At 37.7% G+C, this 25,924-nt stretch overlaps 2 protein-coding genes across 3 annotated transcripts; one reads left to right on the forward strand and one right to left on the reverse strand.

Moving 5' to 3' along the window:
* Positions 1–4,802: 4,802 nt before the first annotated feature.
* Positions 4,803–12,723, forward strand: LOC121641779 (neuronal pentraxin-1). 2 transcript variants are annotated; one of them, XM_041988062.1, is made up of 6 exons: positions 4,803–4,889; positions 7,089–7,995; positions 8,835–9,294; positions 9,680–9,933; positions 11,248–11,427; positions 11,585–12,723. In XM_041988062.1, the coding sequence occupies exons 2-6, from the start codon at positions 7,327–7,329 to the stop codon at positions 11,792–11,794; spliced, it is 1,773 nt and encodes a 590-aa protein (XP_041843996.1). In that variant the 5' UTR covers positions 4,803–4,889; positions 7,089–7,326; the 3' UTR covers positions 11,795–12,723. The 2 variants fall into 2 exon arrangements, with proteins under 2 accessions (XP_041843996.1, XP_041843998.1); XM_041988064.1 differs by having other exon boundaries at positions 8,838–9,294.
* Positions 12,724–13,674: 951 nt separating this feature from the next.
* cyth2 (cytohesin 2) lies at positions 13,675–23,987 on the reverse strand. Its single transcript, XM_041988065.1, has 12 exons — positions 23,811–23,987; positions 21,620–21,770; positions 21,095–21,161; positions 20,890–21,008; positions 20,722–20,802; positions 20,379–20,491; positions 19,046–19,194; positions 18,851–18,962; positions 18,131–18,207; positions 15,904–15,975; positions 15,642–15,796; positions 13,675–15,303 (listed from the first exon to the last, which is right to left on the reverse strand). Exons 1-12 carry the CDS (start codon positions 23,875–23,877, stop codon positions 15,216–15,218), a joined length of 1,251 nt encoding a protein of 416 aa, XP_041843999.1. The 5' UTR covers positions 23,878–23,987; the 3' UTR covers positions 13,675–15,215.
* Between the last annotated feature and the right edge of the window lie 1,937 nt (positions 23,988–25,924).

Genomic DNA, 25,924 nt, shown 5'->3' on the forward strand with positions numbered 1-25,924 from the left:
AAACATCATTTACCGGGCATAATATCTTTAATTTGAGGTATCTCTGTGCCCAAGAGACACAGCTGAAAATCTATATGCGCATGATCTTTAGGCCATCAGACAGCACTTCACTGAAAGCAGGGAGGATACTGTTAATCCCTACATGGGCTCAATAACACTTCCAGAAATCATTGTATGTGAACACAATTTACCACGTTGCAAATTCAGGTGAAAGCTTCATCATGCAAAGAAAAGGTCATAAGTGAACACGATCCTGTAACCCAGATGTCTTTTTTAGGCCAATGCTAAGCTGAAATACAATAATCACACTAGATAAAAGTCCAGTTGGCAGATAAATAGAAAATATATTTGGAAATCATGGATGGTGTGCCCTTTGAATTCAGGAGAGGGACAATCTGGCTTCTTTTTTTTTTTTTTTTTTTTTTTAATCAGCTCTCAGTTCAAAAACCTGAATCTCTAATGGTATGGGTGTACAGTTTTGCATATGGAGCTGATACAGGTTTTTATTGCAAATCATTCTCCCATCTGGTCTTTGTCAGAAAACACAATGCTTAACAACACAGTGTATTTATTGCAGCACCATAGCATGGTTTGAGAAGAGTACAGGTGTTTGACTGACCTGCCTCTAGACCTTTCACTAACTGAAAACGTCATGAAACTAAAATTACTAATGCTCTTATTAGTAACCTATAGGACTGCTGAACAGCTTGAATTGAAGAAAATAAAGAGGAGACTATATTTGCAGTTCACTGTAGCTGTTTTTGTTCACATTTTGCACAGTGTCCTTTTTTTGTATTTCATTTAAATCTGCAAATGAATGTTCTGTAGGGCAAAATACAGTCTTTGCTTCTGTAGTGGAATAAGAAACATAACATAATTGTTAAGTGCACTCTATGTACATTAAAATTCTATATATTGTAGGTACAAATAAGCAAATAAACCATCTAAATTCCACCATGTACATGCAAAAAAAAAAAAAGGTCTTACATGCTGAAATGGCTCCTTACTTGTTTATAACAGTCAGTCTATGAACAACAGTAACAGAGGGAACACTCATGCAGTTTCAGGTTTTTCCAGAAGGTGGCAATGCTGCAATATCACTTCCTGCATCACTTCAATTCCTTTTAACTTAACCAATAGCACGTGTTTAGTTTCTCTGAGATTCTAAACCTGTGTGTTGCAGACCAAAGCATGCAGGTAGTGGACTTTAGAAGTTTAGAAGAGCTGCTCTATAAATGTGGTATAATTTTTTATGGTGCTTTCACTGACCAGACTTCCTTTCAGCAGTGTGGCTCATCATGTCTCTACTCAATCTAACATTTTGACACAATGGAAGAGTTATTGTACTGTAAGAACTGTGTCCTTCAGTTTGCCTTTCGCAGCAGACCAGCACGCTCTGTAGGCTTGCAGGTCACTTGGCTGATATCATGGGGAAAACTACATTGTTTGTGGTTTCGTGTCTTTGGATCTGAGCTGTAAATCTGTTTGTGTGTCTTTACTTCCTCTGAGCCTAATTCGCACATGCTAAGGAGATTGACAGACAGGGGAACCTGGCACGTACTGACCTAACAATAATGACAACATGAGTCATCCTCACCTCTCTCATCTATAGTCAAGTCATTGTGACCTACTTAGGTAAACAGCGACAGATGAAAGATTTTAGATTGTTTGAATGTTTATCTCTCAGCTGATCTTCGGTCAGTCTTGGACTATGTTCAAATGTGTCACATGCAAGAATACAATATGGTTGATTGAAAAGCTGTCAGCAGCATAAGAGACACTTGAAGGATGGTCAGCATTTGTGCAGAATGTTCCTGCATAAATGTTATTAATATATTATTCGATTTTTACAATTTTTATTATTCGAGTCCCAGTGGTACAAAGAGAGAGACATTTAAACAATGAGACGACTCGGAAGAGGGAACTTGCAGTAATCCCAAAGAACAAGGGGAGGACATCTGGAAAATCTCCAAAAGCATAACAATCTGCAACTGATCAAGATCATTACAGTTGAAAATCTCAAATAGGGTTTATTTAGCCCCTTGCCATCTTTCTAAATTTAAACCTGATATCTCTGAATTATGTAATAAATGCAAGGTAAACCTTGGATGTGTTATGATCATGCCCTGTTATAAGGACATACTGGAGGGCATGATATCTGGTTGATATTAAGTATAGAGTTGGAGTTTGAACCAGTGTCACTTCTACTTGGTCTCCCAAGTTTTCTCATCAACAACACACACCACAGAAAGTTGTTCTGACTTACTGTGCAAGGAAAAATATTATGACTTCCCCAAAAGAGCCCACACTTTCTGGATGGCACAGGTTGATAATGGACCAATTCCCTCTGGACCTTGAACATGTGTGGCTCACTCCAAAACAAACTTTCTCTATTAAATGTAGAAACCCTTCTTGGGCCATATCAATATGAACCTTTTAGTTATGCTGTGTAAAGCTTTCATCTGAAAAGACTGCGAGCATACTTCAGAAGATGACCTCACTTCTTACTTCGTACAAGCTGATGTGCAGTTAATGTGCATTCGCCTGCTGAGAAATTTGTTTATTGTCCTTGTTTTATATTGTATGACTATTAAAAAAAGGATAGCTGTACTCAGATTTGACGAGAGCTTAATTAACACCGTCCTGTAAAAATGTCGACAGATTTTGTTTTTTGCTATATGTGACTGCAGCGTTGCTTTACCCTTTAGTTGGAGTTTGCTGTTTCCTTAGTTCACATGTTGTAGTGTGATTTGGTAAAATATTGAGCCCCTCATTGCCCCCAAATATGTTCCTCACTGCTCAGTTTGGTTGTTCAATAAATCAAAGTAATGTAAAGAAAATTATTGAATTTTTATAAAACTATTTTTTATAAAACTGTTTTAATTAATTTAGAGCCCTATCTCTGGCATGTTGGTAGATCTCCTCAACAGAACTACTTGCTTCAGGTCTTTCCACAAGATTTCTGTTGGACTAAAGTGAAGACTTTGACATGGCTGCTGTTTCTTTTTTTCTTTTTTTTTTTTTGCAAACACATTTGTTCTTAGAGTCACAGTCTTGCTGCATGTTCTGCATAAATGATAATGTTTAACATGTGATATATCAAACCTTTGAATCTTGCTACACAATATAATACTTGAATAATTTTACATATACTTGTCAGATTCAATATACACTGGCCAACAACAAAAAAAGTCTCCACTATAAAAAAAGGTCACACCCTCTAATATTTTGTTGGACTGCCTTTAGCTTTGATTATTCGCCGTGGCATTGTTTTTATAAACTTCTGCATTTCATAAGATTTATTTCCATCCAGTGTTGCATTCATTTTTCACCAAGATCTTGTATTGATGATGGGAGAGTCTGACCACTGTGCAAAACCTTCTCCAGCACATCCCAATGGGGTTCAGGTCTGGACTCTGTGGAGGCCAATCCATGTGTGAAAATTATGTTTCATGCTCCCTTAACCACTCTTTCACAATTTGATCCTAATGAATCCTGGCATTGTCATCTTGGAACATATCTGTGCCTTCAGGGAAGAAAAAAGAATCAATTGATGGAATAACCTGCTCATTCAGTATATTCAGATAGTCAGCTGACCTTATTCTTTGTTTACATAATGTTGCTGAACCTAGACCTGACCAACTGCAGCAACCCCAGATCATAGCACTGACCCACAAGCTTTATACAGTAGGTACTAGGCATGATGGGTGCATCCCTTCATCTGCCTCTCTTCTTTCCCTGATGCTCCCATCGCTCTGGAACAGAGGAAAACTGGACTCATCAGACTACATGACCTTCTTCCATTACTCCACTGTCCAATCTTTATGCTCTCTAGCAAATTGAAGCCCTTTTCTCCAGTTAGCCTCACTGATTAGTGGCTTCTCATGGCTACCCAGCTGGTTAGTCCCAATCCCTTGAGTTCCCTTCACACTGTGCATATGAAAATGCTCTTACTTTCACTATTAAACATAGCCCTGAGTTCTACTGTTGTTTTTCTTTGATTTGATTTCACCAAACATTTAGGCGATCGCTGATTACAATCACTGAGGATGTTTTTCTGACCACATTTCTTCCTTGCAGATGATGGTTCCCCACTTTCCTTCCACTTTTTAATAATTTGTTAGACAGTTCTTAACCCAGTTTAAATAACTTGTTACCAGATGAAAGATAAGCACCCATGCAGTAATTATTCAGTTGGAGGATGGATGTTCATTTTCCAATGATTTTAAACCCAAGTTTGTCTAAGTTTGTGAACTCAGTTAAAAAGAGAGTCTTAGAGATGTGGTGTTGCTACTGATGGACATATGTTACTGTGTCTGAACCTATTATCTATAATGTAAGTACTCGTGCCTGTCCTGTAATCAACTTGCTGGCACTGTTGATTGTCTGTGATTTTCTTGGCCCTAAAGAAGCCACCTGCTGGCCTTGCTCTGCCCCTCTAGCTGTCAGTCAAACAAGGAATTAATCAGGCCAATTACTCCCATACTGGGATGTAGGTGAGCTGTATGACGTGTGCAGGTTGTATGTCCTGTTTGATAGGATTTGTTATCTGCAAATAATAAATACATACATATTTGCATAGCTTGTCAGATTAATTAAACTAATTTAGTGCTCTGATATTTGTAACAGAAAACAAGAGATGGCAAATAAGAGGAGATGCTAAAAAGTCTGAGAGGAAGACAGGGTGTGGTCTTCCTAGGAACAAAACAACAACAAAGGAAGGGGGAGGAGATAAGAAGATAGAATAAAAAGAGGTAGAGACAATGAAGGAGGGAGAGAAGGAGTTAAGCACTTGTCTGGAGTAAATCTCTCTAAGTCTGCTCAGTGTTTGAGGAGGTGGACAATCTATCAATCTATCTATCTGACAGCGTGGATACAAAAGCTCTGAGGTAAGCACTTCAATCTTCATCAATAGCATATTTATATCTGGAAAAGTGTGTTTGAAGGAAAAGAGAGAGGTGTGACAAAGTTAGAAACACAGTGGTTACAAGAGCAGAGCCGGCTATAGTGTTACCCTGCTTATTACCTTTAACCATAGAGGTGGAAATTAATTTTGCTTCAAGTTTAACAGAAATAAAACTTAACTTTGATTTTCTTTTGTTACTTTTTGTATCTGCTCTCAACTTTCTGTTCGGTCTCACTGAATTAGACTTTCTTAAAATATTTCCAGAAAGGAAACATTTTGAGAAAATTTAAAGCATCTGAAAATACTTCTGTGTGAAAATTCCTCCATCAGTGAGCTTCGGGTTTTAAAATTAAATTTCATATGCATTTTTAAGAAGTGCCTAGAAAATATGCTTAAAAATGTAATGCTGCCCTGTTTGATTATTGATTATTCAGAAGAACGTAAGGAAGTATATGGCATTTAAATTAATTTAGGATAAATAAACGTAATCTTGGTTTACTTATAAGACATATTTATGATATACACATAATATATCTTGACTGGATGTATAACATATATGGATCCTTGAATGAAAGAGCTGAAAACTCTTCTGTTAACCTCACATTTCTGCCAAATATCTCATCCAGTGTGACAACTCTACACCAGAGAAAATGATCTTGTAACAAATTGATGCATGATGACAGTTTTAACTCTACCAACTGTTTTTTCTTTTCGTAAATTAGCTGTTTTGGTTTTAGATTGTTCGAACTGATTTCTTAATCACATCTCTTAATGCACTTGTCAGTTTTTAATTTGAGACTAATCAGTGCTTAAATATCCACCTCGACCATATGTTGCTGGGATGAAGCCCGACCCCACTGAATGCTGCGGATTAACACTCACACACAGAGGAGTGTGTCCAAGCCCACTTATCTCTGACTAAGATAGCACAACAACTGTTTGTAATTAGGTTAATTGAAAGACCTGTGGGTGGTAATAAACTTAGGGCTAAAAGATGAAGATTGGGTGTGACACGATTCTGTACCTCGACCATCTGTCTCTCTTTTAAGCTTCGTAAATCATGATGGGTAAAGTAGAGACCGAAACATGTCATGCAAAGGTCACATCCCCTTGAGATTGGGACAAACCTTGTTGCAAATATGTTCCACAATTTAAAATCTGAAATGATTTGCCTGAACTTTCAGCAGTTTGAAAAACATATACAGCACATGCAGTCTCATTTAGTGAAAGTTTGCATGAGGATGGACCCACTCTGTGACATGCACCACACTATTTGCATGTTTTTCCACTTTGTTTCATTATTGATACAACATAGTAAATCATGTATGAACTGTCAACACAAATGCACACTGTAGCACACACTCATCGGAGGAGCTGGTCACTGAGAGCAACAGGTGGTCAGTGAGGTTTAGCTGCCACATCACGTGTGTGCCATTTCCAAATGCCGACCCTGTATAATGAAGGACATGATGCAGAGAGGTCAACTTCCCTTCTTGATACAGATACATGGAAACATAACAAGGAGTCATATCAGAGTTTCCATGAATGTTAGAAATACATCTGTACTTCAGAACTAAATTTTTACTCAGTTGTCATTATCATCCTTCAAATCATATCTATTAATCATGTGGGTTTTGAAGCATCACTAGCATGAAGATATCTTGTGTTTTGACCTAATTTGGGGCTTATAAGAAGTTAAAACAATTCAAGTATCTCACAGAAAATGTTGCAGAATAAAAAAAAAAAAATCCAGTCGTCTGGTCCAGTCAGTGTGTCTTACTTCTTACTGACTAATCCTTGTCTGGAAGGACTTTTGTTGTTTTGGGACATTCAAGGTTAGTGGTCAGACATACACACTGTCTGATGGCGGAAAGAGATGTCACGACATTCATCACACTCTGTTGAGAACTGAGGATCTTATTTGTTCTCTTTTTTTTCTTACTGAAGGAAAACTGACACCAGAAATTAAAAGGAGATAAAAGAAGACTTTTTAAAACACATTTCTTGGGAAAATCTAATAATCACAAACTAGCCTAACAGACAAAAAAACTTAAAGCTTGTCTCAGAGCTTTGAGTTGGATTTGCAACATAAAGCTTTTCATCAGTCTGTGTATCAATAGTTAGTCAATATAATGTCCAGCTTCAGTGGATGTTTTCTAATATCCAATATTTTGTTTTACAGGTTTCTTTCATTCTTTGTTGAGAGGGAGTGAAGCAATGAGAAACCCAGACTAGACCAAATTTTTTCATACTTGATGAATCTTTCACTCATAAGCGGATATTTTGTGGATGGAAAGGTTGGTTTTCTTGCTCCCTGATGCCTGCTTTGAAGCAAAGATATCATCACAACCTTCACATCAATTAGTATCACATATACTGAAGTGAAGAGAAGTTTTTTGGTCTTTCTGGCTGAATTGTGGATGGATATCATGAGGAACTCTCTGTCTCTAAAGCTGTTTCTGGTAGTATTTTCCTTGGTCAGCCCTGCATCTGCCACTTCAGGGTCTGAGTATGACTTTGGAGCCCACCCACGTTTCGTGTGCACCCCGATTCCTGCAGATGCAGACCCTCCCTGCTTCCCTACAGCAAGTCCAAGCATCGGATCAGCAGGGCCCAGTGGACCAAGCCATCACAACTCCCCTCCTAGCAGCTGGTGGGGGGTCAATGATGAGGCTAAAGCCACCATCCTCCATCTCAGGGAGAGCCTTGTCCAACAGAAAGAGATCATCCTGGACCAGAGGGAAACCATTAGAGAGCTGACAGCCAAACTCACCCTGTGTGAGGGCTTCGGGCGAGGCGTGTCACCTCACGATGAGCGCCATGGCACGGCTTCACGCTCACATCACCCAGGCACGACCAGTCATCACACATACACTGACAATGGGCACTATAGCAACCAGCATGGTCACCATGGAAACAGCAACCTCATTCCGGACTCACCGCACTATCCTTCTCAACGATCTGGTGGAGGGCACAGCAGCAATAACCAGGGGAAAGACAAGCATGAGACACCAGGGGACAGCACGTCATCCATGGAACAGATGGAGAGGATGCTGCAGGCACTGAAGGAGAGACTGGACAACCTACAGGTGAGCAGCAAGCGGAAGGGACAACTTTAACAACTTTGGACAAAACTAAAGAGATAGAAAGGGTGCATTTACCAAAAAATAAGGGTGTTAAAGCACATTTAAGACTGTTGGAAGCTGTTGGATGAAAAAGAGTTTGATTACAGGAGACAGATACTTGTGATGTGTTCATGTGTCTATTTTTCTTGTTTGGGCACATTAGGTTGTTTGTTGAAGTCCCAATGTAGTCTGTCCACTGAGTACTTAGACAAAAGAACAACGAAGTACTTAATCTCACAAAGCCATTCACTTAATTGGCAAGAGAGTTGCTCTGACGTCTCTTAGTGATCCCCTGAGAGCCTGCAACAAGCTCAGAGATAAACGTCACAGTCTAAAGACGCCTCTGCACTAGGCAACATATTTACTGCAGGGCTTGGTGGACGTCCGGAAGTCTGTTTTAAATGTGCTTTTACCAGTCAGTCTGCTGCTGTTTTCCCTGGATCGTGGTCACAGACAGATACCAGGAGCTGCTGAGTGTGTGTAAGAAGGAAGAGGGGTGGTCTAAGATCAGCAGTAATTATCGTGATCTCCCTTGATAGATTTGTAATCAGGGCATGCACCAGGATAAAGCCTGGATTACCTGAGTGGAAGAGAAGTAGAAGCAGACACAGGGAGACACAATGACTAAGAAATGGACAGAGCTAAAGCTCATCTGGCATTTGAGAATACAAGATTATATGCAAAGCAGACATGCTGACATTTCGATTTTGCCCAGTTTGTAAGAACTTATCTATTCCATAGCAGCCTTAATTGTCAGGAAATGTTGTTATAAAGACTTCATCTAAACGTTTTACCTTTTCCAGCAGAAGAGGAACACATCCTCCACGTACTCCAGCTCTCTGAAGGAACTTCTGCAGAGGAAGATCAACACTCTGGAGGAGCAGCTGCACCATCACACCGCTACCCTTAGCCCAGACCACCACGATGATGACTCCAGTCACAGAGATGAAGGAGGTCATCATGAAAGCAACCATTACAATGATGACCACAAACACGACCACAGTGATGAGCATCACAATGATCACAATGACAGTGGCAACCACACAGACCATCACGACGACAGTCACAGTGATGACCATCAGGATGCAGATGGTGAACATGACAGTGGCCATCATGATGATGGAGACAGTGATGGTGATCACCACAGTAATGAAGCAGACAGTCACAGTTACCTTCCACACACAGGATACAGAGCACCAGGACCTCAGACTGGTTTCCCAAAAAATAAACTGGAAACAATGCTTAATCAGCTGCATCTCACAGGTAAACACTTTGCAACCTTCTGACAATCATCACAGCTGGATCCTATTGAGGAAAAAGGGTAGTTACAAAGAAATGCTTGGAAGACACCCAAAGACAAACCATGAACAGATACAGCTCCTTTTTAAAACATATGCAGAAAAAACAATCTCAAGATAAAAAGTAGAACCTTTATAAAAGCTTAACATCACATTTTGCACCAAAAGACGTTTAGCTTTAAAAAAAAAATCTGCAATTTACTATCAAAACTTAGAAATTAAACATGCATTTGTTTGGAAAATCGTGGCTTCAACAAAGCATGTTCATATGTTACACTGATAATCTTTATACCAGAACAACTACAACGTGGCCTTTAAAGGAGACTTTGATCTTATATTTTCTTGAACAGGTTCCAGCAGGAAGAAATCCAAGGGCCTCGATGCCTTCCAGATCAGCTTCCCCATGAGGACTAACTACATGTACGGCAGGATGAAGAGGACTCTGCTGCAGGAGATCTTTGCACTGACTTTGTGTCTTTGGATGAAGGCAGGTGTGGGCCCTGGACTGGGAACACCATTTTCTTACTCTGCACCAGGACAAGCCAATGAACTGGTGCTCATTGAATGGGGGAACAACCCCATAGAGCTGCTGATCGATGACAAGGTGAGAAAAAACCCAGCTGCATTACTCCTCAAAACTAAGCAGTTTAGCTGGTTTACTTAATAAAAAAAAAGCTCTAACTTCTTAGAGTACTGTGTATTACTGATGTGTACTGATGTGTACTCTTTGTGATTCACCTGTTATGACAGCATGAATGTCCATTTATGTCAAGAACAGTTACGTTTACTTCTGTCTGTGACACATTTATAGATCATACAGCTTCTGATCAAATACGCATTGATCTGGAGATTAATTCCAGACACCATTAATTAATTATATGCTGTGTTCATAAAGCTTATACAAAGCTTACCACAGACTCAGACACAGATATGTCCCAAACTGTAAATAACCAGCTGCAACTAACATTTTTAAAATGGTTTTCTCCTGAAGTGTTTTAGTTTTCCCCTGTTCTCACTGACCTAATGGTGGTCTGACCTCTCAGCTTGGTACAAAAGAAAAAGATGTGAATGAGATGTTTATCCTTTCCATAAACAAGATTGTCACGATTCAGCAAACTGGACCACAATAATTGTCAGAACTGATGACTGGGTGATAAAAAGGTTTTTATTGTAAAGATGAGAGTATATCCAGGGGAGCCGAGTCTGGTCTCACAGTCCGCTAGCTTGAGAGGGTAGGATAACCAAGGTGAGATAAAGCGTGATCAGATGGGAATGTATAAGATAATTTGCTCACGCACCAGCAGAGGGGATGGAAGCCGGCGGGGAGGTTTTCAGGAACCGAGATGGCAGCAATGGGGCTCCACTGGGGCTGTGGAAACTGCTGAACCAAAAACAGTTAGTTGGGTCTGATAGTAACAAGAGCTGAATATCCACACTGGATAAATTCTCCGGAAAGATCCAGGTAAATACTCCAGATTTTCCAGAAGGAAGAGAGACAGGTTCCATAATCCAAATCCAAATCCTGGGGACAGTCCAAGGGTCAGGGTACCAGCAGAATCAAACGACAAACAGAGTTACCAGACAAGGGGCAGGCAGAGTCATGATATCCAGGTCAAAGATCAGAACACAGGTTTGGCAGGCAGGAGATCAGGGCTGGAAACGTGCAGGGTTAAACCTAGACGATCTGGCAGGGAAGAGATGTCACACACTGGTATTTAAAGCGCATAGCGCAGGTGGAGCGCATCAGCAATCGGAGCTGTGCTGGAGGGAGAATGCCTTCAGGGACGGCTGGGAAATCTCAGCGCCAGCTATACACCGTGTCACAACATATTGATTTATTAGTATTGGAAATGAAAAAAAGAAGAAAAAAAATCATCTTAGAACATGTTTACAGAGGTTTCAACCATCCATTCCACAGGCGGTGACCCTGCCCTTGTCTCTGACTGATGGGAAGTGGCATCATGTGTGTGTGACGTGGACAACGAGGGATGGACATTGGGAAGCCTACCAGGATGGAGTACAACGGGGATCTGGGACGAACCTTTCTCCCTGGCATGCCATCAAACCTGGAGGGGTGTTCATCCTGGGCCAGGAGCAGGTAAAGATGAAATGAGAAACTGGTTTCAGTCTCTGGACATTTCCTGGACAATGCACATATAATTCAGTGTTTATCAGTGAGCACTGCTTGTGTTTTTACTTTACTATTTACATCATATTTTTCACTGATTTCGACCATTCTTCTATCTCCTATTCAGGATACTCTGGGAGGCCGTTTTGATGCCACTCAGTCATATGTGGGTGAGATGTCAGACGTGCACATGTGGTCACATGTCCTGAGCGCCAGTGACATCTACAGCCTGGCCTCCTGTGGCAGTCACCTCCGAGGAGATGTCATCGCCTGGTCTGAGACAGAGATGGAGCTTCACGGAGGCGTCGCCAGATACCCATTTGATCCCTGTCACTGAAGGTTCTCACACTGAAGAAGACCTTAAAGATATCTAGACACTAAAGAAGCACCAAAATGAAAGTAAAATCCTTTAACTTCCAAACATCAGAGTGTATGCCTTCTTTTAAACTGACTTTTCTAGATAACTAAAAGAAGAAAAAATGATAGTGTGAAGCATCTGTGTTTACAGATGATGTATAGGGTCTTAGTGATGGTCTTGAGCCTTAGTCACTGACCATTACCTATTGTAACCATGAGTTTGTGTTTTATTTTAAACAGACAGGTGCTGAGTGTGACATATTGTCATATTGTTAATAAGACGTTATATTGCTGGGTCTGTGCTGATGTCTGCAGGCCTTACACGGGTTCAGCTGTGGTGAAGTAACAGTAGATTGTTAGTTTGAATGAAATTTAACGTTTTCTACTCAGGATTCTCTTTATAAAGGTTTCCATGAAACATACGGCTAATTTACCAAAGAAACTGTAGGGTTACATTATATCTGTGTTGCGCTTTTGTAATTTTATTAATCTGTATATTATATAGATGTTTAAGAATATTTTTAGGAATACTGAAAATCCTGTCAGACAGAATTTAGCTTGCAGCCTCTGCTGGTTTATTACATGAATATAACATGGACTCTTGCCTCAGGTTCTGACTAGCATTTTGTGTAACAAAGCCATTGTATTGTGGCTTTTGAATTTGTGAATCTGGCCTTGATTGTATATTTATTATTGCACAATATTGTAAGAATTTTTTTTAGAAAGGTTCAACCTTTTTTTGCCACATTTGCTTAAAATGTCACTATATTCCAAAAGAAGTACATTAGACAGTAGGAATAAAAACACATCAATGTCTTGTTTCCATGTACCTTTTATTGTTACACAGTAGTTTACTGGCACCAATGTATGGTAGTTTTCCTTTTGCTACATGAACAGATGATGTATCGATCTTTACCTTACAATAAACAAAAATAAATAAATACAAAATAAACACATTTTTCTGAAAAGAGGTGACTCTGTATTGAAATAAATTGAAAACAGTGAACCTCTTTCATTTTGATCATTTCAGTGTTCATTTTTACTTGGAAATATGTATCTAGAAGTTTTTTTGGCAACTTTGCACTGGAAAAATGCCCAGAAACCGACAGCCTGCGGACAGTCCCTGTGACGAACAGAAGCATAACACCAAGAGTTGAAGTTAGGCCTTTGTCAGTTTTGTGAAGGAAGGCAAAAGGTAAGATGTGCCTACAAGATGTATAGATCATAGAGCGATGACCGCATCAAGTCTGATGCAACATGATCTGTAACAGGGTCTATAACTAGTATGAATTCAACCAGCACATGCTAATTAGTAACTGTTGCTTCTATAGCTGGAACTGACCAGAGGAGGTTGCTCTGCAGTCTTCTATAGTCATCCTTCACTATAATGTAGTGTGATTACCAGCAGAGGGCGGCATAGAGTACTGGGATCAGAGTAACAGCAATTTCTCCAAAATACGTAACTTGATAAAGTGCAGTAGACAATTTTCCTACAATCTAAAATGCCAGTTCATTAACCTAATAGCTCATGAACTGTGTGTTAAGTAAATCTATTACTGGACACAAATATAAGCTAATGTCTGACTCATAATTCTGAGATTTTTACTATTGTATCATGGATCAAATGTTTATTAGTGTTCCTTGTTTGGTCTTTTCTTTATTTCTGTTACTGTGCTATAAAGAAATAATGCAGCTTGTAAACAGATTCCTCAAACCACAGCTGGACATTGAGCAGCAGAGTGTGAAGACTGATCTCTGCTTGTGCTTTACTGAGCCCAATTTCCTTAAAATACAAAAAAGTGTATGTATATATATATATATATATATATATATATATATATATATATATATATATATATATATATATATATGAAAAAAAAATTAAATTAAATCAGTCTATTAAGCACACATTATGTTCAAAAAGTAACTACCAGGATCATTCACTCAATTCAATAATCAACTTCATTATTAAATGCGATCTTTCCAAGTCAACAGGGAACACTAACACTTCTCAAATCAGTGCACTAGCATGGTCAGCGATGCATCATCTCCATTTCTCAAACATGCAGTAATACAGTAGCTCGTACAAAAAAAAAAATCTGATCTTAACAAAAGAATAAATTAAATCATTTCTATGTGTTTCATCAACAAATATGCTAACATCTATTCACAAAAGTGTACATTGTAATGAGCTGCCTTTGTGATTTCATGAAACTTGATTAAAGTTATTACTGGTGATGCAGACATTTGTCTCGTAGTGTTGACAAAGGACATGACTTGTGGCATGCTGTAATGTTACATCTGGGAGGACATGATGATAACTGCTCAGTATATTTAAAGGATTTGTTAACAAGCCTCCAGACTTTCTTCTACTTTGCTATTGCTCAGACATGTTAAGAAACATGCTTAAGTATATATGTAGTAACTCGGTGAGCTCAAACACACGTCTATCTGCACAGAGACTCTTTACGTCAAGACTTCACTTTCAAAGCTTGCGTAAATATACATTAATGACATATTCCTCATTATGTCTAAGTACTTCAGAGTGGATGTGAATTTAAAGCCATTAACAGTAGTATAAGATGCAGTGAGTATAGCAGTCTGAAATCAAACCTGTCTGTTTTTTCAGAAGAGCTAAATACAAAATTATTAGTGTTTGAATTCACATTTTGTCTTGGGTATGCACAATCAAGAAAGGCCATTTCTCAAAAAGGCGGCATCAACATATATATATATATATATATATAAAGTAGGACTTTACTAAGTGGAAGCTGCTTGCTACCCTGAATGAGACCATATCCACACTAATGCAGATAAATCTCAGAAAGCTGTTTCATGAATTCTTTAATCCACACTTATTTTTCAGAAAGTCTTTTATCAGCTGAACAGCCAATAAAATATTAAATGTTTGTTTTTGGACATGCATGAAATGCTTAAACAAAGCCTTAATCATTTAACCTCAAGAACTTTCCTTTTTTTATAAATTTAAATGGATATGGACACAGTCATCTAAATGATGTTTGTAAAATCTTTAAGCAAGTAAGTGTGGATGAAATGCCAACACAGCAACAAAAGTGTGTAAAGATCATCTGCACTTGTGTAAATATGGCCTAACACACTTCACAGTCTACTTAAATGAGAGTGAAGGCAAGAATACGGAACAGGTTTTGTGCTCTGGGTGTAGTGTTTCAGGTTGTGTGTATCAGCAGCAGTTTAGGCCTCTGCCACAGTAAGTGAGCTCTTTGCTCTGGATGTGGCTTTACAAAGTCTTGCAGACAGGATAGCAAGAAGTCCTTGGAACAGGAAGAGAAGGCATTTGAGGAAGAGGAACGAAGGTAAGCAGAAGTCATAAACAGGTAATAAGGAGCAAGGATGAAGGAAGAGAAAATAAAGGAAGCAATCTACGGCTGTTCCTCTTTCTTCTTCAGTGATATACGTTTCTTCCTGGCAGCGAGCATTTCGTAGAAGGGATCCACGCTGACAGCTGATCTGAAATGACGACAGAGAAGCACAGAGTTTCGCGGAATAAGAAGATATTTAATTAAAAAGTTATGCATGTGGCTGAGGCATCAGTTAGCAAGTGAAAATGCAGGCTCTATATACATAGTCCCACAAACACAACAGGACAAAACTGGTAAGACCCAGTCAGGCAGGAAATGTGGAAGTCTGCATCACAGTTTTTCCAGCTATAAACTGTGATCACAAAGGCCATAATATATAAAAAGAGATGCATTACATAAATATCTGTATGAACATAACCAAAAATGCTCATTCATCTGTTACCCCAGTTTTCTTTTGCCATCATTCTCCATTTTCAGTTTACATACTTGATGCTGTGGATCCATTCATCCTTCTCCTCCGGTGTGGGTGCAGAGATGCGGTACACCATGTGGTTTCCTTCCACCACTCTACCGTCAGCCTCTGTTTTACATGCTTTGATCAGCTGGCCTCGATTGTTGGGTATGTACAGCTCAAAGCAGTTCTGTTTATAAAAAGGAAAAAAGCTTTGGATAAATTAACAACATACACTTCATATTTTAATCTACAAATAAGATCAAATCATCTCATCAAGCAGAAATGAAAACTCACTGGCTTTCTGGGGTCCTCTACTTCACGGATGCTAAGGTTTTCCAAGGGAATGATGCCTCGTGGCTCCTTATCCTGTCGGTGAAACACAAAATTTATCCACCTAAATTTAACTTTCAGTCAACAAAGACGCATAACTAATGCCAGTTTTCACAAAGGTTCATGAGTGAAGCTGCACAAGAAAAAAAAAAAACTGAATTTTGGTGATATACAATGGCATATACAATATGGCCCTGTATACATTTTGTATACAGGGCCATATTAAACTATTCAACACATCTTAAAATCAATTGGCTAATGATTTATCCTCCTTCAGCACCCACTGAACTTTTTTTGTTTTAATAGATGAACTCTGGAGTGGGTGGAATTTATGCAAGCGTTGTGTTTCACCTGATGGAAATTTGTAGAGCAAGAAGACTTTATTCAGTTAAAAAAAAAAAAAGAAAATCAAAGTAAATGTAAAAAACTATTTAATAGCAGCAATTTATTTCGATACCCCCACCTTCTACTAAACTAAAATGGCTTACCTGTGTCCCTCAAACAAGCTTTATTATTTTTTATATTTTTATTTTGAAATTTCTTTGAGGTAAATGTTCTAATAAAGTAACTTTCTATGGCACAATCCAGTTGTGGTTTCTAAAGACTACCACAAATGGAATAACTGTTCTGAGATGAGATGAGATCAGATCTGGAAAAAAAAACAAACATCCATAATCTTTATCTGTCATTTTTTCTGTGGTACTGAATAAAATAGATGACACATCCTTCTTGACATCACCTCGGGGTTTTTGAACATTTTGAGGTCTACACGTTTGGTCTTCTGAAACTGGAAGCCATGACTGAGCAGATGACCTGATTAAGCCATGCAGTTGGGTCAATCTCTAATTCATAACGAGGGCTGGGCGATATATTGGATATACTATGTATCCCAAAAAGCTTTATGTACATGTGTAAAATGTCTATGTCGCAGACATCGAGTACAAACAAACACGGCAACATTTAAAGCGACTACATGTGATTTTCTTTTAGTTTAGCTTCCCTCACTCACAGCAGCCCACTCTCCGCTCATCAGGAAACTCTACTGTGCACATGCACATTGTTGTTTCTGGGGAGACAGGAGAAAAGCATGGCGTATGCAGCTAGTTAGCTAGTTTACAATTGTAAAGAGATGGAAACTGAATGCAAGATGTCTATTTTAACCAGTAATTTGCCACAGAAATGACGGCGATGACGAGGAGACTGACTGTTCAGCTGTGCTTGTTTCCTGATGGACATTAGGTTCTTAGTACATGGAGCAGGAAACTGTTCCAGCTGCTTCTCCTCCTCCAGCTGCTCTTATTATTAAAGAAGAGCTGATCTTACATCTGATATTTTTGTCTGTTTTACAGGTGGTTATTGCGACAATTTCCAACGTGCGCTCTCTGTCTGCTGATAGGAGTGTAGCTCACCTGTGTGTGTGCACGCAGCACAGCATGTACAAACATGACATAATTACATGTCAACATGAGAATAAGATAAATTAAACCAGGCTGTTTAGTTTTTATAATAAAAGGACAAAATTTAAACCTGTTCGAGAGGAAAGGGGACCTTAGATTACTCACTGCTGTGATCCGGTGCAAAATTAAAATAACCTAAATAAAAAAATAATATTTTAATATAAAATAATTGAATTTAATATATATATCAAGATAATAATTTAGTATTTATGGAAAATAAAATAAACTTGATCTTCTAGGGTTGGTGGGAGGTGCTGTGGGGAGGATGGGATGACCCAATATAATGGTTTGCTCAAAGGGAAAAATCACAATAAAGATAAATTCAGCTGAGCTTACTTAAATTCTACTGGTGTCTTTTTATGGATGATAATGTTGAATTCGATATTTTGGAAGAGATTTCAAAACATTGGGGTGTATATTCTGTATCAGGATATGAGTTTTAGGCCATATCACCAAACCCTACTCATAACCTGCTTTATCAACTTTTGCCATTGACCATAATTCCCAAAATGAACACAACGTTATATTCAATAAAACATGCAGCTAACAATTAAAAAAGATAAGCTGTTCTAACAAACCATGTCAGAAGCAGATTGATCCTTCCATAGACTTCTATGCCAAACTACTCCCCCTCCCTCGTTAAAAAGAGTCTTCTTAAGTAAAATGCAATTTTAATGCATTTCCACAATGGCCACTTTGCTGTGTTAGATTCACTGGGGCAATGCATGACTTACTGTTGTGTATTCAAAGTAGTAAAGGCAGTTATCTGTGAGTATGAACCATCTGCGTTTCCAAGTTTTCACCCTTCCTCCTAGAGGAAAAAGAAAAGTGACAAAGCTGAAAAGGAGGGAGGGTTGTATAATCGAGGCATACTACTCTACAGTGTCGATTCTAACAGCAAACTAAATGGCTAATTTTTTGCTACAACTTTTTAAACACTGTCAGTACATACCTCCTGAGAAAACAAGCAGCAGCAGTAGAGGATGAGAGTCACAGGGAAGAAGCAGAGACAAAAAGAAACAAACGATTTAAAGGGAGGCAGAGGACAAAGACAGGGAGGAGGAAGAGAAGAATTCTGTATTAGTGAAACAGTGATCACAGGTCCCGCCATGCAAAAGAAAACAATTAGATGTCATAGGCTGCCATCTCCATCTGAGCCTCTTTCTCCATCATGCTATGGCAATGCTTAAATGACACAACGATGTGAGCTTCAAATGGAGACAAGAGGCAGCAAACCTCAGAGACAGGAGGACAGGTTTATCTCAGCACAAAGCCTTTAATGTGAACAGAGCACACAAGAATATAAAACAAAAGATTTTCTTATTGCAGTGATAATACACACGTCAGACATCTGTAACACAAACTAAACTCGTCAGTAAAAAAAAAAAAAAAACAAGATCAGTGTTAAAGCTGATGTGAAGCAAACCACAAAAGCCCCACTGGCATCATCTCACCAAGTTTTAGAAGCCAGCCCTCTCTGTCAGGGTTGAAGAAGGTGTGCGTCAGGTCATTGCCATCATCCTCTGGGATCTTGAAGGGCTCATTTTTAATGCTTTCATACAGATTCTGGGGAAAAACGAAAACAAAAAATAAACGCAACAGAAATTTCTCCACTTCTACAAAGAGAAATGGTGTGGAGCAAGTCATACTCTGAGTAGTTCTTCAGGCAGGTCTCCCCCCTCGTTGATGCCTCTGTTCATGGAGATGAAACGATCAACTCCAGGTTTGTCCCTCACGTTGGGGTTATGGAGGCTCGTGTTCAGCATGATTATGGCAAATGACAGCACGTAACACGTGTCTGAACAAGAGAGAAAAATAAGAGAACGTAGAAATGCTGAACTCTGCACAATGCCATACTGGAACATGGATTAGAGAGGACACATATCCTGACTAAATTCAGACATGTAGCACATGCAAAGCTTTCACAGAACATATTTGAGAACCAGGGTAAACCTTAAAGTTGTGACTAGTTGTTATACAAATAGATAACACCCCAATTTGCACAGTGCTCTATACAGATCATTGTGTTTCAGATCATTCTGACTGTCAATCAAATAGTTGAGGAAAAGCATAGCACCTATTCTTTGTGTCACTAAATGCAAAAACACAGAAGGACAATAAAACACAAAGCAAGCAGTTCAAGACCCATCTGCTCTAGCTGGTATGTTAGCCCCCAAACATATGACATTCTAAGCAGATAGTCTGGTATGTGAAATTTCTGATGATTGAAATGTCCTGTAACATCCTGTTGAAATCATTTTTCCACAGTCATGCACTGTCAGCTTCTATGTCACAAACTTGCCCGAATATACTTTGACTCAACATGCCAAAAAGGCAACAAACTTGCATCTTGTCTAACAGTGTCTCCAAACTGCTGACAGTCCTTCTTAACTTCCTACTCAAACAACCAACAAGAAGTGAAAATACCATTGCCATGATGCAGTGAATTGTTACATACAGGTTTTACAAGCACAAAAGCATAGCTTAGACCTGATACCTGTATCAGTATTTGCGTATCCTTAAAAGCAAACGCCTGACCAATCCAAAAATAGCACTTTGCTTCCTGGCACCACCCTCTCAGCAAACAAAGAGTGTGCCATATAAACATAATAAGTATGCTAAACCTGTCATGCTACTTTAGTTTAAACAAAGAAATATTGAAAAAATGTACTTCACCTAAAAAAAATTCAAGGACACAATGAATCTAACAAACTGCTTTCATTGAAAGGCAATGTGTTAAAAAAAACACATTATATATATATATATATATATATATATATATATATATATATATATATATATATATATATATATATATATGACACCTCTGTGGATGTGCAAGTCAAGTAATTTTTGCTAAGAGTTGATTGTGTGAGGGCACACTTTTTGGAAAGTTACTTTCCGTTTGTATTATCAGGTTTCCACATTACTCATAAAGCTGTAGGGAAACAAGACCCTTACATGGTCGTAATTTCTGTTTACCTGTGCTCTGGAAGACACCAGAGTTGCAGTGGCAGTATCTCTGTGCAAAGGCCTCCATCATTCTGTCAATCTTCTGTGCTTCACCAGGCAAACGGAAACTCCACAGGAATTGCCTGCATAAAAAGTCAAGGTTTAGGTCAAATCTGAAAGAACAAATTCTGCTATCAGAGCTCAGATGCCACCGTTGCCCTTCTGCATAAAGTCTAGTAACTGTGAGTGCCAGTGAGCATGGGACTCAGTTTTAATAAGTTTTCTCATTGACAGCTGGACACAAGTCAAGAGATTTTTCTATTTTTTAATCTCTGTTTAAGTCAGAAATAACAACAACATGGATAGAGTTTACCTCAGAGCCTGGACAAGGTTGAGATCAGTGAATTCATGGAGGTCAACAAAAGCTTGAAGGACTCTGATGTTGAAGTCATCCCTGCAGCACAGCAATACAGACAATACAGTTACAAATGCCTGAGACCAAACGGACAAAAAGAACACAAGACATTTCAGCATCTTGCACCTCTCTCCAAGGTAATCTCCTATAGCAGTCTTGTTGAGGCCTTCTCCTTTGTACAAGAACTGAGCAATGTCCTCCGGTGTGTGTCTGAGCAACTCGTTTTCCACCAGGAACACAATGCCCTGAAGAACGTAGAAAGAGTAAGTAAATAAAAAACAAAATAACTGGTTAACCCAGCATTATCAGCATATTTACAACACTGCACTACCTTTTTTGGATCCATATTGAATTTTTTCCTTCCCATTGCCACATGCCTACTTTTCTGAAGAGTTTTGCTGAGAACAGATAAAGAAAAAATATCAGGCCAACTATGAAATATTTCAATGATCTTCACTTATGTTGATAATGTTCCTCATTACATTAAGCACTGCAATATCACACCATAACAAAATGTATTATTTCAAGTGGAGAAATATTACCACATTTGATGAGCAAATGAAAATGTCAGTTCTATAATAAAAATGTACTATAAATTAAACAGAAAATCCAGACTTGACCTTTGGTGACGATCAGAAGGGTATTTATCAGCTAAATCCTCTATTACAAGAACATAATATTAAAAAAAAAAAAAAAAAACATTGCCTCTCTTAACCGACTAAGAGTAGCTGCAGGTAGCTGTGGTATTCACTTAAAAGTTTTTGGTCAGTTGTATTTTTTCATGGAGAAACAGCTGTATGATTTTTTCTGTATCTTATTTATTTATTTGTTTGTTTGTTTGTTTATTTATTTTTACCTGCCCTCTGTGCTGGTCTCCAGTCCTTCTACTTCTAAAATTGCCTCTCTTAACTCCTCCCTGAGCCTCTGGATCTCCTGCAGCAGGACGCCCTTCCTCCGACGGATGTCCTCCAGCTCAGAGCGCTCCTCTGGGCTCAGGTCTACTGGGACTGCAGGGGAAGAAAAGAAGAATGAGTGAATTTCTGCCGCAGATGTAGATCTAACTAGTGCCCACACAATCTGGGTCAAAGGCAGTTTCTAATGGTGGGGGGAAAAAAAGCATTGTTATCCAAACTCAAGACCGTACAATGAAAAGGAATGACATAAATGGAGGAAACAGTGAAAATTAAGCTAACATGCAATAATATAAAACAGGGAAAGGGGCTGGGCTGTGAACCTTTAAAATATAAAGAAGTATTCAATTTAAGTAAATGATATTTTTCACAAATATGTTAACTGACTTTTTCGTTGTCCATGCTTTCTCCAGTTAGCAATGATCACAACCAGCATGCGTAAACTGTTAAAATAAAATCTAAAAATCAGCTAGTTTATGGGATTTGTCACTTAATAACTTTGATTAGAGAAACACTAAACAGAAACAGCTTCCGAAGAACTTGAGTCATCTTTCGCCCTAAACTTTTAAAAAAAACTCACTCCTACAACAATTCAAAAGTAGCGTGACTCAGAAACCACTGGGATTTGAGCCAGTTCAAAAACTGGTAAAATTGTCTGATTACTTAAGTGTTTTAGTCAACCTTACATTATTGTAGCTAATCAACAAGAATGCCATATGGTCGGCTTTCTCTTAAGATCTCAGATGCCACACATACGATTATAAATAAATATAACCCAGTTATCTAAAGATATTTTTTATCTACTGCAGTCCAGACTCAATATTCTGCCTCAATATTAAAATACAGCTTTTGGTCAGGCTAGTGCAACAAGGATACCACGTAGGTTAAAAGCTATAGTTTAATTATTTAGTTAGTTTTTGCAAAATGCAATTTTGATTATTTTCACTGTATGCTGTCACAAAAGGAAAAAATTCATTCAAATTTAAGTTTAGATTATTCATTTACAACAGCAGCTACATCTGAAATATCAGATAGTTATGTTTTAAATGAGATTTTATTTAACTGTGTTACAGCTAACTCATCTTTGTTTAAGCAAATATTTGAGCCTGGCTGTCATGTCTATTAAAACACAAAATTACTGAAAAAATATATAAATATGTATTTGTTTTCCTAATGCACCAACAGTTGTGCTTAACTGCCAAATGGACAGGTAAGCCAACCCATAAGTTATTATATAAAATGCTTGTTGTAACTGCTTTAGAAAGTGATGCTTTTCATGAAATATGATGGCCCATTTAAGTCACCAATGCCCAATAACTATTACCTCCAAAAGAACAGTCACATTACACTAAAAATTATGACAGTCATAAGGTTAGCAATTCTGCAGAGCCGGTACACCAATAATACTCTCAGTTCAGGTAAAGAAAGCAAAAACGCATTCTTACTATATTTACTGAATGAATGAAAGCATGTGCTGGTGTTGCTTTTCTAAAAACTGACATTATCTATCCCATTTTCATTTATACAACACATGGAGAAAAAAAAAGAAAGAAAGAACATTTGTAAATGTAATACAATTAAATTTAACATCAACACCAGCTATAGGGCCAAGCTATAAGAAGCAATAAGCTTGTGATTAACATCGCTTAGCAAAGCTTCCCAAGTTTATTCTACAAAGCAAACAGCTGCGCTACACTACCACCAACCACGCCCACAATCTGGATCGATTATGCTTGAGTCATAAAACAACAGCATGCACATTAATTACAGCCACCGAGTGGGTGATTTTTTGGATACATTAATATGAATATATATATTTACAAAGTCTTGTGAACCAGAATGGCAAGGTGGGCTGTTAAATGTCCGCCAACATTAGCTGTAAAGTTAGCATCACCGACTAAATCAATATTTACTTTGCTAAGCTAAAACATTCCTATAGCTGTTTTCAACCAAATATAATTGACCGTTTTTAGGTAACAGAAGTAAAAGGGAATATGGTTAGTTATTTTCAACCATACATTTAACAAGACTAACAATTAATCGAACCCGACCCACTAAACTGAGGTACAGGCTACAGTACTAGCCACTTTTAGCGAAGACAGTAAATGTAGAGAGCGACTTGGTAAAATCACTTACTGTAGTCCAGGTCATCCATTTTTGGCGTTTTACTTTTAGGCATAAATAGATCAGAGTCGACTGTCATTAAAGGTTAGGAATTTTAGGATATATGTGTAAATATATCCTCAAAACCAAAAAGAAATATAAACAACCCCTGGTGTCGAAATGTTGGGCCGAAGACAAAGAAGGTGGCGACACCGGAAGCGGTATCTAGCTCTCGAGATGTCTACTTCCGGTCAGTTGTTTTTCAGAATACAATGACCCATATATATATATATATATATATATATATATATATATATATATATATATATATGAGCCATTCTACCGAATTAGTTAAAATTGCATATAAATAATACATATTAAAAAACTATTATGTATTCAGACCATTGATGTTTAATAATGTCATGTTATGATTTATTTAATTCAAATTCAGATAGCATTCCATTAAATACATAAAATATCCTTCTCTTTATGTGACTTCGTATTGGGAAGTGGCTGTCCCAACCTCTAACACCTTAATTTCCAACTATGAAAATTTAATTTAAATTATTTTTTTGTTTTTGTCAAAAATGCATTTTTTTATGCATCTTCTTGTTTTAAGTGGAACTTGATATATTCAAATTGATTTTTTGTTTATTCAGTGCATTCAAGAATTATATATAAAAAATATTGTCCCATGTTTTCACGCCACTATCGAAACAATATGAGATATAAGGGGAGCTTTTGTTCTTCTGCACACGTCAAATTTTCACCAACAATATAGACATACTTCCTCTCTTTGATGGCTACATGGTGAACACACCAGTAACACCATTTTTAAGTAGTTGTGTTTCAAAGTCTGAAAATTGAAGCGTTTAAGACTGTCACTACAGAACATGTCATTTCTGCTACCAAATAACTTTTTTTGTATTTATTAATAAATGTTACAGTTTTTGTTCATGAGCATCTTTTTAAATCTGTGATTGCTAGCCGTTTTTAGCCTAGCATTGCTGAGTTTTGTTAAAAATTAGCTGAAATTCTCACTACCAAAACAGTCACTACCGTAACAATATAGTGAAGTAACGGCTTTGACCCGATTGTTTCTGTAATGACCAAATTAATTATTGACAATTATTTTTAACCAAAGAATACTTTTAAGTTTTCAAACATAGAACACTTTTGTTTTTTCTAGTATTTTGCTAGGGAGAAATTAAACATGAAAATCCCTAACAAAAAAGGAAAAGGGGAACAGAGAGACTAAGAGCGAACAGGGAACAAGTAAGAAATGACCCAATGAAATACCAAGAATATTTAAAAAAGGAAAGAGAAAGAAATCAGAAACGAAAAGAAGGAAAGCTGAAACCCATCAATTAATTATCAGAAAAGAAGGATCAGGACACAATGAAGGAAAAAACAACAGGATTGCTGGAGATTTGTGAAAATACAGGTGAGATTGAGAAAATTTGCCTGGCTTCCACACCACCTAGCACCTCACACCAGGACCTACACCAAGGTTAAGGCTCTGAAAGAGTAAGCTGAAGATAAAAAAAAATTAAAGAAGAGGGAGGAAAAGTATAGAAAAAGGTGTCAGAGGTTGAAGTTAAGGTTGACAACATTCATTCATTCTCTACTGCTTAGTCTATTATCAATAACAAGGAGACTTGTGTCTCCATACTATTACAACTTTTAATGGTGAATACAAGCATGAGATATTTCTAAATTTAATTTTTAACGTGAATTATGTTATTGGCTAAAATTTACAGCAACAACAAAAAAAAGTTACTATAATATAACCTTTCAATCAAATAATTTTGGTCACTACCGTAACAGAACAGTCACTACCGAAACACAGGTAATTTTGTAAAAAATAAAATATATTTTAATACCAACAAACATTACATGATTATGATTGTTTAGGTGTATGTCTAATTTCATCTATAAAAAATTCTGAACACAATCAAATTTAGAAATTGTACAAAGAAAGATGATATGCAGATTTTATTAAATCCTAAAATATTAATCTTTTTTTAAAAAAATATTGACTCAAAGTTATTTGGCTGTAAAAATCTTATAAATAAACTTTAGAAAAATAGTTTGTAGAGCAGAAGATTAAACAAAAAATGCAAAAGTAAAAATAAGACTTTTATTCT

Source organism: Melanotaenia boesemani, chromosome 6 (genome assembly GCF_017639745.1).
Source record: "Melanotaenia boesemani isolate fMelBoe1 chromosome 6, fMelBoe1.pri, whole genome shotgun sequence".
Taxonomy (NCBI): Eukaryota; Metazoa; Chordata; class Actinopteri; order Atheriniformes; family Melanotaeniidae; genus Melanotaenia; species Melanotaenia boesemani.